General features: G+C 42.1%; 1 protein-coding gene across 1 annotated transcript; it reads left to right on the top strand.

The window, feature by feature from the left end:
- The first annotated feature begins 50 nt into the window (after window positions 1-50).
- On the top strand, window positions 51-5,289 carry RPS17 (ribosomal protein S17). Its single transcript, XM_051981921.1, has 5 exons — window positions 51-88; window positions 369-520; window positions 3,145-3,250; window positions 4,672-4,737; window positions 5,163-5,289. Exons 1-5 carry the CDS (start codon window positions 86-88, stop codon window positions 5,241-5,243), a joined length of 408 nt encoding a protein of 135 aa, XP_051837881.1. The 5' UTR covers window positions 51-85; the 3' UTR covers window positions 5,244-5,289.
- Window positions 5,290-16,865: the final 11,576 nt, after the last annotated feature.

Here is a 16,865-nt window from a genome sequence, read left to right as displayed (position 1 = left end):
TCCGTCAAGCGGAAGTAACGCGACCGCCGTCTCTTTATAGGCCTTTTCCCGTCAGCCTCTGCTCCCTTCACCCCCCGGAGCCAACATGGTAGGTGCTGCTACGCTCCAGATCTGCCCGCGATCCATCGCCATCTGCGGCTCCTCTGGCCCCCGCGCTGCCGATTCCAAACCCGGCAGCTGCCACTCCTTTGGGCCTATGTGACTGGGAGGGTCCTGGTCGCTGGGCTTGCCGCTGGGGCTCGAGGGGGCCCGAGGATGCGGCCACGGTGGCTCGAACCGTTCCGGGGCCTGACGGGCGGGGGCCGGGGCAGGGGGAGGGAGGGCGCGGCGGCTCCCCGAGCCGGCCTCTCATTCTCATCTGCCTGTAGGGTCGCGTTCGGACCAAGACCGTGAAGAAGGCGGCGCGAGTTATCATCGAAAAGTATTACACCCGCCTGGGCAACGACTTCCACACCAACAAGCGCGTGTGCGAGGAGATCGCCATCATCCCTAGCAAGAAACTTCGCAATAAGATCGCGGGGTGAGCGGGGCGTCGGGGGAGGGGGAGCGGCACAGAGTTTAGCGTGCGGGCTGGGGCCGTGGGACCGGAGGAGCGTCCGCGAGAAAGCAGAGAATGGGAAGGAAATATTTTTCTGGCGAGAGGGCCCGCCGGCACGGCCAGGAAGAGGCTTGTGTTCGGCCGCCGCGGATCTCCCGGCCTGTCGTGAGTGCCCAAGTTGATGCTAGCCTGGGGAGGGGAATCGCGGGAGCCCCGGAGTGGAACTCGAGAAGCCCCGTGTAGACTCTCGGACCCCAGAGGAGGCTTAAGCGGCCTCCTTTCCCCCTTCGCTGTTCTGAAACCCGGCAGTTCCTTCCCGGCTTTTGTTAATGGGGTACCTCCTTTTTGCCCCAACTGTGCGTGTCTCCTTGAGACCGAGACCGCTTTTTTGCTTTCCTAGCACGGAGGATTTCATAGGCTTATGCTCAAGTATATAAATGGCTGAAATCTGTATAATTCCTGTATTTTTCCATGATTTACTGAGCTTTGAGATGGGGATTTTTGAGGAAGGAACCTGTGATTTAGGAAGATTGCTCAGGGAGTCGTATAAAGGCAGTTAGTTGCTCTAGTAGTATAAAATTGCTTGGAGAGAGTCATTCTTTTGATCCAGCCTTCCGTTGCTTGGTAAGAAGTATAAATTTCCCCGTGGACTTGGAAAGGGCTTTTATAGAACCGTTTGTTTGGCGTTTGAAGTTTTTAAATTTCCACTGCATTTTCCATGAAAGAGCCTTAGATAATCCATGTAGCAGTACTATGAACCGGAAGTACAAAGAAAGTTGGAAAACTGAGCTCCTGAGGGGGAAAATATGCAAATGATGTCTAAAGGAGCTATAGAGGGGATAGATTGGGGGTGGTCTCAGAGGAGAAGCAAGGACTAGGAAGGGCTTCTTGCAGAAAGTTTACTGGAACCTGTAGGTGATAAGAAGAGAGGCCTGAGGGATAGCTGACAATGGGGGGGCAGATTCCTGGTTGAAGAGCCACAAGGAGGTCCCATGGGGAGCTAGGGAAAGGATTGGGAGCAATGGAATGTAAGGTTCTTGGTAGTGGCTGGAAAAATCATGAATTGGGATAAGGGAGACCAACAGCAGGAACGAGGGGGACATGAGAGTGTAGAGGTTGGGAGACAAATGTGCAGAGAACATTGTTGAGCACTATATGTGAAAGTAAGTGTAGGAAGGTGGCAGGTTTTGAAGGACTTTTAAAGCCAAGATTTTGGTAGTTGATTCTGGAGATAGTAAGGAGCCATTGGAATTTGGTCAAATATAAGGTGGTGATGTGTTTAGTCCAGTATCTTAAGAACTGCTTGGATCTTAAAGATTTAGCAAGGAAGTTCCAGTGAGTCTTTGAATAGTCCAGGTAAAATGATCAGTGTCTGCACTGGGATGTTGAGAGCCTTGAAAGAGAAAAGGAGAGGACAGTGTGTATAAAGGACTTGTGTAGTATGTAGTATTTAATAGGCAGTTGGAGAGGTTGGGAAAGTGTCATAGAAACATAGGTTGATTTGCAGAGTAAGTTAAGAGATAATTAAAATTACAAATTCATTGCCAGATGAAAAGTTGAGTTAAGCCATTGTGATGTCTAAAATACCACTCTACCATAGTTTCAAAGGTGAAAGTTTGAAATAAGACATTTCAAGAGTAATTTGTGCCAGCACAATCTTTAATCATGAGATTTAGTCAAAAACTTCTTGCCAGGTGTTAAAATATTCATATATTTTAGGTTGCCTTGCTGGATTTGAGGTAGTGGGCATGAAAATGTTTTTTTGCCTCAAAGAACATCTTATGTCCTTCTCACTTTAATTTGCTCAACATAGCTGTTAGATACTCCTGTCTAGACAATTTTCTAATTGCATTAGGGGATCATTGCCCCTTTTGTCAAGCTGCTTATTGATTGAATTAGCAAGCATTTAAGAGCTTTCTTCGTTCAGCTACTGCCTTAGTTGCTAAGGATGAAAGCAAAAAAGTGAAAGTTGTACTTGTTTTGAGGAACTTGGGAAGAAGGGCTTTGAACAGAGGAGTATTCTCTGTGAAGTTGCAAATTCATTATGTGTTTAGTGAGAGATTATTGCAGAAAAGAGGCTTGACTTATGATTGAGGCTTATTTGAAGAATATGTATTGTTCCCTAAATCAAATGCAGTGTATTTCATGTTCATTACAACTCCACTTGTTCTTGTGCACTCCTTAACTCTCCCGTCAATGACATAGAGAAACTCTGTCCTCTTCCAGAGTTTGCCTACAGTTCCTTGGGACTGGCAGCAGAACTGTTGGTGACATTTGTGTCAGTGATTGGGCTCAGCCATGGGCCTTCCTGGAACTGTTTGTTCTGCCTTAGCTGGTGCCTTGTTTTCTAATTACTCTGGAATATATCTGAAACTAATTCACACATAACTAGTTAAATCCTAATAGCTCTAAGGTAAAGTAGAACAAAGTTTTTAGGCTGTTAAATATTCACCATTTTAAATTCCCCCCTTGTGTTAATATGTGTAAATAAATTCCCTTGTCCAACTTTATCTTTGTTCACATCCACCACATTTGATAACAGGTGGTGTTAAAAATTGGTTTTATTAGTGATTTTCTTAATGTACTTTGGTGCCGGTGGTTTATAGATATGTTACTCATCTGATGAAGCGGATCCAGAGAGGGCCCGTGAGAGGTATCTCCATCAAATTGCAGGAAGAAGAAAGAGAGAGAAGGGATAACTATGTTCCTGAGGTAAGCTCTGTGGTCACCCCTCAATCTGATTCTTTTCTTCCTATATGTTCTAGAGCATTGAGAAAAAGCCTTTTTAAATAGGTTCTGAAATTAAATGGCCAGAAACTCATTCTGTGGCTTTCTAAAGAGATTTTTCTCTGACCTTTTCTGATCTTATTCCTGCTTATAAACATTGAGCATGCTTGGCTCTTTGCTGTCATTGCTGGGTACTTGTCTGGGTTTTCTTTCATAGATTTTTCCACTGCAAATCTGAGGAAGTTCTTTGACATATTTTAAATCACTATTAAGGGTTTAGGACCTGAACAATCACTGGCTTTAATTTTTCAACTATGGAATTTTTTTTTTTGTTTGTTTTTTGTTTTCTGCAACAAATGCTTAGTTAGCATTTGCTTGGGCCCTCATGACACTTAGCTTTTGAATGCAATGATATGGGAGACTCCATGCTAAGAGGTTCAAAGGTTAGTGGTTCTGAAATGTGTGGATTCTTAGTGACCAGATTTGCTTATAGAGTCTTAAAGATCACCTCCATCAACAACCCCTGAGAACTGAACAGCTCTTATTTTGAAATAGTTCCTTTTATTGTTTAGTAGTTTTGCAAGAATAAGTTTTCTGCCTGCTGCTCACCTGTCTGAACACAGGCTGTTCCCCTTTTTTTTGACTCTTGTTCTTTGGACTGTTTAAGGATGTCTTTTTCCCTTTCACCCCCTCTTGGATTCCTCTTGACTGGATGTTAAGGGAGAAATATTAGGGCATTTATTTGGGCTACCTCATGGGTGTTGTTGTGAGGAGTGCATTCAGTAAGGTAGGCAAGGAGGATTTCACTTTACAGAAGAGGTTACATGACTTGTTAATTGTCACACAGTTAACAAAGGGCTAGAGTTAAAATTGGGTTTCTTGGTTCTGCTCTGCCATGATGTGTGATTGGTCACAGGTGAGCTCCTGGATGGATAGAGGAGTCCTTTTTGGGGATGCTGCTCTGGAGATACCTTTTGGGAGACCTCATCTTTTTAAGATTTTGAGAATTGGGGAATACTTGACTTGGGATAGGCAGACCTGTGTACCTGGCCATACCATAGCAGAGGAACATGTCACATTCTAGCAGAAACTTCTCCCCTGTGCAGATAAGTGACCATCTGCAAAAGTTGTCATTTGAGCAGCCAGGGCCAAGTGCTCAATGGCTTGCGAGAAATACACATATATGGAAGAAGCTGAAATGGAATCCGGGGCTCGCTTAACTCTTGAGGCTCCCTTTCTCTCACTGTTCTATGGATGACTGAGCATGACATGGCTGGTGGGAATATTTAATCGATTGGTGGATTGAAAAGACATTTTTATGTGGACATGGGGGAAAGGGGAAATGTGTGGGAGGTGTGTTGGAGCATTTGGTTGTTAGTGAGTGACCTCATTCCTCTTTCCCCTAGGTCTCTGCTTTGGATCAGGAGATCATCGAAGTGGACCCTGATACCAAAGAAATGTTGAAACTCCTGGTGAGTGTAACATTGAGTTTCTGGTCTGGTAATACCAGAGATTAGGGAACAATAATTATGTAGAGGTCCAGATTTGAAGCTTTTAGAGGATTTCTGCAGAAGCCAGTGGGGCAAATCAAGCTTTTTGGTGCATGACTTGTTCATGGATCATTGAGTCCTTAAGATTGTTAATCCTGGTAAGGCGTGAGAAAGAATTGAGTGAACACCCTGTCAGAATTCCACCCTTAAGGCCAGTTGCCTCAGGGTCGCACTTAGCTCGGTATGCTTTCTCTGCTTATTACAGACATAGAGGGAAATGTGGCAGTTTGGACTAAGGATTTGGGTCACTTATTGGCCCTGAGCCTCCTGAGATTTCTCTGGGTATTTCTTAAGGAATCAAGAATGCATCTCATTTAGAAATCTTTTTTTTTTCCTCCTCATTCCAGGACTTTGGCAGTTTGTCCAACCTGCAAGTTACCCAGCCCACAGTTGGGATGAATTTCAAAACACCAAGAGGAGCCGTTTAATATTTACTTTTCTCTTCTTTCCAATAAACTTGAGAAACTCCCCAAAGTGTTGTCTTGTTTTAAAATGCTGCATCATGCGCTAGCAAGCCTACATATGGAGAAAGTTTGGGTTCTGGGGGTGGGTTTCAGTATACAGTTCAGGACCACTGAATTGGTGTTTCAAGCTCTGTATAATTGTTATCTTGCTTAGAACTCTTCCTGAAATATAACTCCAGGCTTGTGCATGTAGAATATATGATCTGCTAGACCAGTGGTATCAAGTTCAAGTAGAAATGGATCCCCATTGGCCACATGGTGTTTTATTAAACATTTCCTAAGTGTATTTTAATCTAGTTTTCTCATGGGCATACCTCATCCTGAGGTAGAGATGGCAGTTATTTGGCACTTTAGCTACTTTATAACTAAATAAATCCTTTAATATTTATTTAGCAGGAAGATACACCCCTAGAGAAATCAGTGCTGGGTATCAAAGATGGGGAAGTTGAAGCTAGAAGAAAAGGGAAAAGTGCCTGTAGAGGCTCAGGTGCTTGGACTTGAGGGATGCCTATGTGTATTGCAGAAAAGGAACCACGTTACATATGGAGATCTTTCAAACTGGAGTGTCTCTGCTTTAATCTTGGCTTAATTTTTAACTTGTTTGTATATTGTAATTAGCAATGTGGTAGATAGAAATTTTTCCTTCGACACTCACCAGTGATGGGACCTGGAATAAGCCATTTGTGCTCATTTGCCTGTTTTGTCACCTGTAAAATGGAGGCAGCATTTGGAAAGTACGCAGCTCATAGAGGTTGATGGGCATGTTTATTCTCTTCCTTCCTGTTAGGGTGTTACCTTCTCTTGAATAAGATACAAATACTTTCTGTTTCTCATTGCCATCTAGTGGCCTCCATTCACTTTTCAGCTCCAGCTGTTTGAAACTGCCAGGAATTGGAGCTCTTTCCTCCAGCCCTCCTTCCCTTTCTGAAGTCCTCAGTTTGTGTGTGCATTCCGGGAGTCTATCACTGGGTTTTGTTCTGACCTTGTAGCTGGCTGTAACTCCACCTGTATTCCTTGGATGTTTCAAGCATCCCTTTACTCCATCCTAGGTGATTTGGTGTGCCTCCTAGCTGTGACCTCACTATGTGACGGGCATAAAATGAACAGATAGTAACTTCATCTTCACAACAACCCTTCGTGTTCTTGACCCAATTTTACAGATGAGGAAACAGACAAGACCTGATCATGTAGCTGAAAAGTGACTTGAGGCAGAAAGTGGGCTTTCTAACTGGAGGCTCAGCACCTTCCCAAAGCATGGGCTCTCTACCTGAATAGTTCTGATCTGAGGATCCACCTGCACCTTCTGAGCCCAGTGATCTCTCCTGACCCATAAGAGTCAGGAATGTTAGAACATTGTCCAGCCTTGTTTCCTGTAGTTTTGAACTAAAAAGGCTGAGGCCCAATCCTGCTCCAAAAATCCTGTAACTCCTGCCCTGACTGGCACAGATCACAAAATGGGGGGAGTTGGAAGGGACCTCAGCACTCATCTAACCTAACCCATATACTAAGTCTAATACATAATTAGATTTAGGATTGAGTGATTGTGCTTAAAATTATGTTTACTAATATATGTCTATTTACCTAAAGATACTTCTAATGGTATATCTTGAGTCCTTGGCCCTGTCCTGATCAACATTTTTATCCTTAGCTCAAAAGATAAGGCATTCTTTGACAAATGTATTACAACAAAAATCTGACAGTTGATAGGTTGGTTGAATTGAAAAAGCATTTTATTAGCCCTTATGTGCAAAGCTTCGTACTAAGTGTTGAAAATACATCAAAAAGCCAAATTGTCTCTTCTCTAAAGCAGCTTGCACATTGTATAAGGGAAAACCTGATTTAGGAAGTTTTAGTTGTAAATCAGAGGGAAGGGTCCCTTCATCCTTCACTTGGGACAAAGCTGATGTAAATTCATGTTCTTTTACATTGCTGCTACTGCTGAGAGCGTTGCCCATTTGTAACGTTGAACCATTTGACTGGACCTTGGTGACCAAACCTCTTCCTACTCCTAGCTGGAGCTGAAGAGGGGGGTACTGCAGAATCCAGAGGCTACCAGAAGGGCTTGGCTTGGCTACTGAGGTATCGTGCAAGTTTAATACAAATCAACAGTGTGCTGTGGTTAAAATAGGTTGTGTCATTGCACGGTCTAAGCCGAATTAATGGAACAACAGTGTCATACATGGTTCTTTTACACTGGAGACTGGTTAGATTGCAGATGCAATGTTGTGTCCTGACCTGGGCAACAAATTTTAAGAGAGCCATGGACAAATTTGAGGGTAATGAGGACAATGAAGTGACATAAAGCAGTAATAGCAATGAAATGTTTTAGAAGTAGAGACTACTGATGTGGAAACCCTCTACAACTTCAGCTTGACAATTCCAGCAGAGCAGATGATCTTAGAGATTTGCAGGCACGCTGCAAGCAAGGTTGAGGGACTTCTTGGTCACACAGCTAACAGTCAGAGATAAAAGGACCCTGAGACCTTTTAACTCTAAGGTGAGCCTTTACTCAGCTGCTTTTCATGACATATCACCAATCTTCAATTATTTGAAGGGTTCTTTTATTAAGTTTAGACTTATTCTTGGTAGCTCTGAGAGTAGCACTAGAAGCAACCTCTTTGGGCTCTGTAAGAATTTTCTAGGAAGCTAAGCTGCCCAATATTTTTTATTTACTCGTTTTTAGTCATGCCTAATGCTTTGTGACCCCTTTGAAGGTTTTCTTAGCACAGACATTGGACTGGTTTGCTGCAACGACCGTGCTAGCACCCAGGACACCCCAGAATCAGATGGGGTCAGGATAAGCAAAAGTCTGTCTTTATTCTTGGTCTATTCTTGGTCTTTTGGGGTAGAAGTGAAGGGGATGGAAGAGAATCTCCACAAGCGCCTTCTCCCTAGTCTACCGCTAAGAGTGTCCCTTTGGCTTGTCTTACTCCACCCCCTAGTCCCTCCTACAATCTTCTATACGCCAATCATTGAGCCAGTATGGATAGTGGAAAGGACCATTTTCCAAGCATATGCCCAGAGTATTGTCCAATCAGTAGTTAGCCTCAAGCGCTCAGCAGTCCCGACCTCAGTGCATCAGCCCAATAGTTTCAGCCCTCTACAGTTTGCCATTTCCTTTTCTATCTCATTTTATAGATAAGGAAACAAGCAAACAGTTAAGTGATTTGCCCAGTGTCACATTAATAAGTGTCTGAGGCCAGATTTGAATTGGGGAAATGAATCTTCCTGATGAGGTCAGGGAACCAAATGACAAGGTGTGAGAATTTGGGTGGGAGAGCCCCTCTTGTCCGAGTCATAGGTCCTATTAGAAGGAATTCACAAGCTGGAAATCTGTGTGGCAAAAGGATTTATTGGCACTGAGAAGCCAGCTTGCTAGGAAGACAGACTTGTTAGTGGGCAGAGTTCTGGCAGGACAAAAGAGGACAGCTTCCTTAGCAAGCATAATCCTGGTTAGGACTTCTGACAGTTTGACCAATCCTTGATTATATTGGTAAATCTTGGCCTGGGACTGGGAGCAGTTTGGGCTACCCAACAGGGACTATGAGGCTAGATCTCCAATTGAATCAAATCACCTGACAGAGAGTTTGAGCTACTAGGAATAGTTCTGGACCAATCTTCAATTCAACAGGTGCTATCCTGGCCCTGGCTACCATCTCCTCTGAGGGACACCACCCAACTGGGCTCCCTCAGGAGAATGTGAGACTCAGGAACTTCCCTCGAGAAGGGGGACAATATCAGGGTTCACCCCAAAGGTTAAGGGGACACAATTCATATCATTTCCCCCCAAAAGATCTGTTTACATCATTCCTGACTAGGTCTGGTTCCCCATACGTTATTGATGCGATCTATGGTGTGGGGTTTGTCACCAAATAATGGCAGGCACCAAAAATTACAAATTATAGACAAAATGAAGGGATACAATGGACATCATGAATGATGATTACAGTGGGAGAGCATTTGAAAGACCAGTTCTTCAGTGGAACTCACAATTACCCAGGAGAAAGGGAGTACCCCATGAGGTTGGGGCAAGCCCTTAATTGGTGGACTAAATCCTGAAAGCGACACAGCACCCCAAAAGAGTTAGCTGTAAGGAGGAGGAGTGGGATCAGGAAGCATGGTGGAGTTAGGGGAGATACTACATGGCATTGGGGGGAGGGGAAAGATAGCGTAAGGCAGAGTACCGTGGAGGGCTGACCCAAAGATTTTATAGAGAAAACAACCTCAGGGACATGACTGGGATTTCTGACAGGATATGGCAAGGTGAGACTGCTGGAAACCTCTACAGAGGATGGGTCTCAGGGGTTTGACAAAACTTGGATTTCTGACTGGAAGATCTCCCCTGAGGGTAGACCTTGGAGCTAAAGTCTCTACCAGAGCCTTCTCCCTGCCTGTCTCAAGGATTAATTCGAGAGTTTCTCTTGGTCCAATATTCAGGGTCTTCCCATTATGGTGCCGCCCAGCTGCTCCCATCCAATATTTAGCTCAATGCAAAAGTTTGAATTGAATTGCTCAATAGTGAAATGGGTTCTCTCATGAAATAGTAAATTTTTCATTATGCATTATTCAGGTAAGGACTGAATGACTGATCACTTGCCAAAGAAACTGAAAAGGGATTCCTGAATTAAGAGTGGGGTCTGACAAGGTGCTCTTTAAGGCCCTTCTGACTCTTAAGATTCCATGATTCTAAATTTAATTCTTCCAAGTTTTTCCTCCATTTATGTGTCCCCAAAAGGTCACACAGTCTTCTCTGTCAGTCTATCTCTATATATTTCAGTCAAAATATTCCTAAATCAAAGATCTGTTTGCACAGTTTAGTGGCAGTGTATATTAAAGATTCTAAATTCAACTCTTTCAAGTTTTTCTTCCATTTATAAGTGCTCCCAAAAGGTCATATAGTCTTAAGTGTGTGTGTGTATTTCAAAATTAAAGTATTCCTAAGTCAAAGATTTACAGTTTCATGGCAGTATTTGCTAAAGAATTAATTAAATACTATCCATAATGGATGCTATTTTGGTCCATTTGTCTCTTGAGTCCTCCATCTGAGAAATAATGGCTTCATTGAAACTGAAGTATGGTGAATGAAGAATATACAATGGCAGACCACCTTGAACAGTTTTTTAAATTGATTTTATCCAGATGAGTAAAAAATTAACATAATCAGCACTTTATTAAAATCTTAGAGCTAATATAATTTAATATCAGTTTAAAAAAATTATTTGTGATCTCATAGATCAAAAATAAATTTTCCTTTTGACCTAAAAATCAGGTGCCTCTGAAGAATTAATGATTTTTACAAAGTAGATTATATCAATCTGAGATAATCACAATTAACAATACCCTCTACTCTGGGACCACTGAAGACCTGAAAATGTGAATTATGGTTCTATCAATGGGATACATCCCAGCTATTTCTTGTTCAATCAACTTCAACGTGCCTACTATATCAATAGCTAGCTTTCAGTAAAAAATCACTACACAGATAAAAGGATATCACCAAACAGTTGTCAACGGAAGAATTTTTCTGACAAGTCTTGGGGGAGAACTGTTTACCATACCATATGAAAGAATGCTACAGATGACAAAAAAGAAAAAAAAAGGCAAATCAAAATAACTGATGTCACCTCATAAAAATGGTCAGGGTTGGAGAGGTTACAAAAAGGTGGATATAGTAATGTAAATATGAAATGTGAAAAATTATCCACAATAATTACAACAATGAAAATGAAAAGAATCAAAACTGTGAAATTGTAAAGATTAGTCTTAGCCCCAAAATAAGAAACAAGCATTTATTAAGTGCCTGATATGGACTGGATGTCATGCTAAGGACTTCATAATTATAACACATTTGATCTTTACAATAACACTGGAACCTAAGTACTAATCTTATCCCCATTTCACAGTTGGAAAAAACTAAGGCAAACAGGTTAAATGACTTCTCAGGTCCACACAGCTAGTACAAATCTAACAGGAGATTTGAATTGAAATCTTGATTCTGGGCCCAACACTAGTTATTACACGAGATGTATAAAGGGACCTCTTCTCTGTGCAGAAATGGAAGATTATGGATGTGGAAGATTACAGATAACCAGCTTTCCCAATTGTTGATTCATTTTGATGAACTGGGTTTTTTTCTTTCTCTTTTTTATTCTTTGTTAGGGAACAGTTTTCTGTACTCACTTTTGGGGAGCCAGGCTTCCCTATACTTCCTCTCTCAAAGTTTATACCTCCCTGAGGTACTGTGTTTAACAGACACATCCAGAGCATCCAATTGTGTCCCATCACACCAAGGGTCAGTGAGACCCACGAGGTGGAGTTTGGCTTCTAAGGTTAGAACGTCCTGTGTGTTTAAAACTGGAGCATGGGGGTGGGATACAACTTAAGTCACACATTGTGCTCTGTTCTCCCCACTATTAACTACCAGTAGTGGACATCCATTTAAGGCCTTTTACAAAGAGATATTTATTGTGAAGATACAACAAGAATAGAGATGTAAACAGTTCTCCCCCAAGACTTGGGGGTGGAATGGGGAAGAGAATATTGGTCTTTAAAACACTTTAGTCCTCGGGATAATGGGTTCAGACTTTAACATAATTCCACCAACTTCATACCCAAATATAACATAGCTGCAGGATAATTCCGTGTCTCAACTACCAACTGGCTGAATCCCAAACATTGTTCCTCCCTAAAGCTGGATTTGTTGAATGGGAGAAACTCATGCTCTGCTGGCCTTTCAAGAAAAACTGGTCCTAGCTAACACTAATCTCCTTTACCTAAAAAATAGGGGAAAAGGGATACAGTTGAGACAGGAAGGACAAACCCACTTGTCTTTGGGCTGAGTTCTCAGTGAAGGAAGACCTGAGACTTCCTCCACCAAGCAGAAGATCTCAAAACCTCAATATTCAGTGTCCAGAGCAGAGGCAGAGTGTCTTGAGAGTATCAAGGAGTAAGGTGTAAGAATATTGGAAAGGTAGGAGGAGACCTGATTAGGAATAGCTTTGAGCACAAAATAGAAGTTATAAAGGATGCCTTTCTAGAAACGGACTAGGAAAAGGGAGGGATACACTGGGATATTCAGGTGATCTCAAAATAAAAGGTAGTAAAAATTATTTTTATTTTATTTTTTAAAAATTCAACTTTTATTTAGTGATTTTATTTTAATTTTGATGACTTTTTATTTTTATTTTAATGATTAAAAAAAAGATTTACATGATTTTACTCTATTTTCACTCAAGTGTTGTTTGCAATAAAGATTTCTGTCAATGGTAAGGAAAGAGAGTTTGAAAACCAATGTGTTTATTAGCATTTTTAGAGGTACAATATCTTTTGTACAGTTCCAAATCTACCTAACTCTACTATTACTAATAAAAATTATTTTAAAAAGGAACACCAATTACTTCAGTACAATCTTGGACTGATCTACTTCTTGCCATTTGTTAGGAGATCTCTGATGCTTTTCCCACAGCGATGCTTAATAAGGACAAGATCATGGATCAGAAATCAGAAGAAGATAGCTTTGTCTTCTTCAACTAGGTTTTTTTTTTTTTTTCCTGTGTTTTATTTTTCTAGCTCCTAGCTTCATTTGAATGCCAATGTGGATTTTCATAATGAGAAGAAGCCTCTTGCCCAAGCCACCTACACAGTTCTCTATCATAACGGAAGCAGCTCTTTGTGCAGGATTGTGGATCAGTATTTCCAAACTCTTCATCTATTTTCTCTTTCTGATAGGTGGTCTGTAGTATATTCTGGTTACATTGTTTATGCCATGACTGATCTTCATCTGGCTTTTCTCCAATATGATTTCCCCCTCTAGATTCTCAATTTAATCACAAGGGTATTTTTAAATACTCTTTTGAAGATATAATCATTCAGAGGCACATTTTATTCCAACAAATGTCTACAATAGCCATGGCTTCTTACCTTAGGATCTCTAGTGTTTTGTTGTCTAAACTTTAAGCATTTCAGGATGGATGGTTGAAACTTTATGGCTCTTATTTTGGATTTTGTCTCTTGTAAGCTTCTGATATTCTTCTTCTCACTCTGTAGCTATTATATAGCATGTAGCTTAGATAAATATAGGCACCCTCATTTAAAAAAAAAATCTCTTTTGATTAGATTTGCAAGATCCAGGCAAATATATTCTTATCAGCTCTTTTTGGTATACTCTACTCCTGGATAGTCCCTTGGAAAAGCATAATTCCTACTTTGGACTTCTGCAAGAAAATGAGTTTAAAATTGCCTATTTTATACCAAATCTGAGGCTGGGAGTTTCAATTGAATGAGATTGTTACAATGTTGTCACTGCCCCCAGGCCTAGATTTCTAGTTGAATGAGACCACTTAAGTTCAAACTAAGTAGGGAGTGGTTCTGGACTAATTTTCAACTCAAGAGAGAGTGCAGCTAGTCCCACCAAGATAACTTTTATTAATTCCCTGAGGCAGCCTCTCCCAGAAGAGTTTCTCAGAGTTCATTCCAAAAGTCAAGGAGGACAGTTTCAGGCATCACTAATATGCTTCTGGCTATTTCCAAGAAGGTTCATTAGAACCTCAATATTCATCCCTTTAATTCTTTTTTATCATCTCTCAATGATTTCAGAGCCACAACCAACTTCCTTTTCCTTTTCTCCCAGATTTCTTTGAGTTTCAGATTTATTTTACTGGTTTTTTCTTCCTTAATATGCCAGCTATCTTCTCCTTTCATCTTAATAATTTTATTCCTACAATTCAAATTTCTCTCTTTCACGTTCTCAAAATTTCTTTCCCCCTCTTCCACTTCAATCTCTGGACTTTTTTAGAAGTTCAAAGTTTTTCAAATCACTTCACAATATCTTCTTATTTAAGTCCTTCTCCAATCTCTTTTTAATCAATTATTCCATTGGATTAAATATCTCTTGACACTCATCTTCTTGTAGGCTGATAAAAATAAACAACAGGGAAGATTAATAAATGCAGTTTTTTGAGGGAAGTGGGAGTGAGATGGGGCATTGAATGGGTACTGAGCCATAGAGTACCAGGAACTAGACGTAACTTCTCACATCAGAGAAAGGTGCCCCAAAAGCCTCTTTGAGTCAAATACTGACCTGTCTGCAACTTTTAATCACCTCTTTTCTGCAAAAGATTGTGCTCTATCCTGGTTCTTCTACCTGTTAGATTATTCCTTCTGAATCTCCTTTGCTGGTTCATCATCAGTCTCATATTTTGAATATCCCCAGGGTTGAACTGGACTCTCCTTTTCTTCTTCTTCTATTGATCTATTGATCTCCTCAGTTTCCACAGATTCAATGAACTCAATTGATGACTTTCTAATCAATGTGTTCATTCCTAATGAAGAGATAAAATAGGTACCAGGAGTGGTAAATGGAAATGGATTTGGGAGAGCAATAGTTTGTAAAAAGGATATTATAGAAAAGTTCACAACATAGAGCAATCACAGGTTACAAAGTTTTGCAATTTATTATGTGAATAGCACAGAAAAGTTAGCAAAGCAAGAGTTGGCTTTTTTTTTTTTTTCAGATTAAATGTTTAAATTTTCTTGAAATTTCTTTTTCTTTTTGCTGAAGCAATTGGGGTTAAGTGACTTGCCCAGGGTCACACAGCCAGGAAGCCTTAAGTGTCTGAGACCAGATTTGAACTCAGGTTCTTCTGACTTCAGGGCAGGTGCTCTAGATCCACTGCACCACCTAGCTGCCCCGATAAAGTAATAAAATTTAATAAAAAATTATTATTTTTAACAATAGTTTTTTATTTTCAAAATACATGCAGATAGTTTTCAACATTCACCATTGCAAAACCTTGTGTCCCAAGTTTTTCTCCTCCTTCTCCCCCTCCCCCCCAGATAGCAAGTAATACCCTATAGGTGAAAGATGTGCAATTCTTCATGAGATGAATGGCCCTGGCCATGACATCTGAGATACAAACTCACAGTTCCCTGTATGGAGCCTGCTCCTGGTCCCTGCCCTGCCTTGGTTCTCCTCTGCTGCAGTTCGATCTTTATTATTGAGAACTCTGAAAGGCTGCTTCCAACAGCTGTGTCGGGGCCTCTGAGCATCCGTGGCTAACTTCCGCAGCTTGCTCCGGATGTCTGGGGCAGACCGAGTAACGAAATGCACGCTGAGGACAGCGGTCCCCTGTGGAGAAGTGCGGTCCCCCAGGTTAGAGTATTTTTCTAGTCTCCACAAGGGACCCCTTAAGAACACAGGCTTTTCCTCATCTCCTGGGGAACTCCCTTAAGTTTTCCAGAATTAACCTGCTTCTTAACTCTCTTCTTTATGCCGTCAATAAGGCAGGCTAGAAAATGATCCCTTCTCTCTCTCTGCTTCCCTCGTGGGGGACAGGTTGGGGCGAGACCCCTTCCCCAATTAACTAAGCAGAGACATCATCAGGTGCAAAGAGAAAGCATCTGCTTATTTCCTGCAGGGAGAGGCCCAGACACACAGCGGGGAATCAGCCCAGTTCCGCCATGTGCTCCTGGAATCTGACCAGCTTCCAGCTTGTCCAAGGTTTAAAAGCAAAAGACTCGAGCCTTCTCATTGGGTAGACTAAAAGGACGTAAACATCCTTGACCAATAGTCACCAATGCTGGCTGCCTCCCACAGGTTACGTCACTTCCTGTAACTTTACTAACTTCGTGAACCCAGGGTTCAAAGTTCATACCTTCAGAGATCATGTGACCCCCCTTCCCCCAGGGTCCCTGCTCTGGAAACAGGGATCACGTGACTCAATACTTCATCCAATCAGTCCCATTCAGTCTCATGCTGGGTCCTTGATTGGACTGACCATAGTTCCTAGGGGGGGGGGGGAGGGGAGGGACCTGCCCGAGGAGGAGGACTCAGTCATAGCATCCCCAAACTTCTGGGCTGGAGGAGATAAGATGTTAACAGCTCCCCAGGGAGATGACTTTAGAGCCCTCGATATATTTTGGGGGGTCTCAGACTAATGGCCCCGTTTTTCCTTAATCTGGGAAAGGTCTGGCGTTGAAAAAGGCCCGTGCACCCTGACTCTTCCACCCCGAGAATCTGTTATTTCTCTGAATCCTGGAAGGATGGCTGAATCAGGATTCTGAGGGAGAAACTGGGTCCCGATCCTTGTGTGGGAGAGGCTGAGGCGGGGCTGGGAGGCTTCAGAACCGGCGTAAGAGGCCAGAGTCCGGGGGACTGTGGGAAGGGCACTGAGTTGAAGAAGTGTTGCCAGCTGTAAGGTGCAGACCTTGGCAAGGGCCTGGTCCTGGAAGGGATTCTTGGCTTTTCTGATCAGGATTGCACCAGGGGACAAATGGGGGTCCCGTGTCCCTGCAGGAGTGGAAAGGAGAGGGTCATCTAGGAGGTCACAGCATCTTCCAGCAACCATAATCCTGCTTGGGACCTCTGCAAAGATTCAGGGTCCGGAGTTGTCTTTTATTAGCAGTCTGCGCCTTGGGCTTCCAATCAAAACTGAATGAGATTTCACTCCAGGTTGTCAGTGCCCCAGGCCTAGATTTCCAGTCGAAAAGAGATTACTTTTCTGTCTCACTCAATAGGACTATCAGGCTGAGATCTCCAGATGAATGAGACCACTTAACTTGGGCAGGGCGTTGTCTGGGAAAGGTTTG

The sequence above is a fragment of the Antechinus flavipes genome, chromosome 2, assembly GCF_016432865.1.
Source record: "Antechinus flavipes isolate AdamAnt ecotype Samford, QLD, Australia chromosome 2, AdamAnt_v2, whole genome shotgun sequence".
Taxonomy (NCBI): domain Eukaryota; kingdom Metazoa; phylum Chordata; class Mammalia; order Dasyuromorphia; family Dasyuridae; genus Antechinus; species Antechinus flavipes.
The sequence above is the reverse complement of the archived record's forward strand: the minus strand, read 5'-3'. Positions and strand labels throughout refer to the sequence as shown.

What these genes read in the sequence shown, in the direction of transcription:
- RPS17 (XM_051981921.1), top strand. An exon ending in CTTCGCAATAAGATCGCGGG is followed by an intron (nt 521 to 3,144) that starts GTGAGCGGGGCG and finishes GGTGGTTTATAG; the next exon opens with ATATGTTACTCATCTGATGA. An exon ending in AAGAAATGTTGAAACTCCTG is followed by an intron (nt 4,738 to 5,162) that starts GTGAGTGTAACA and finishes TCCTCATTCCAG; the next exon opens with GACTTTGGCAGTTTGTCCAA.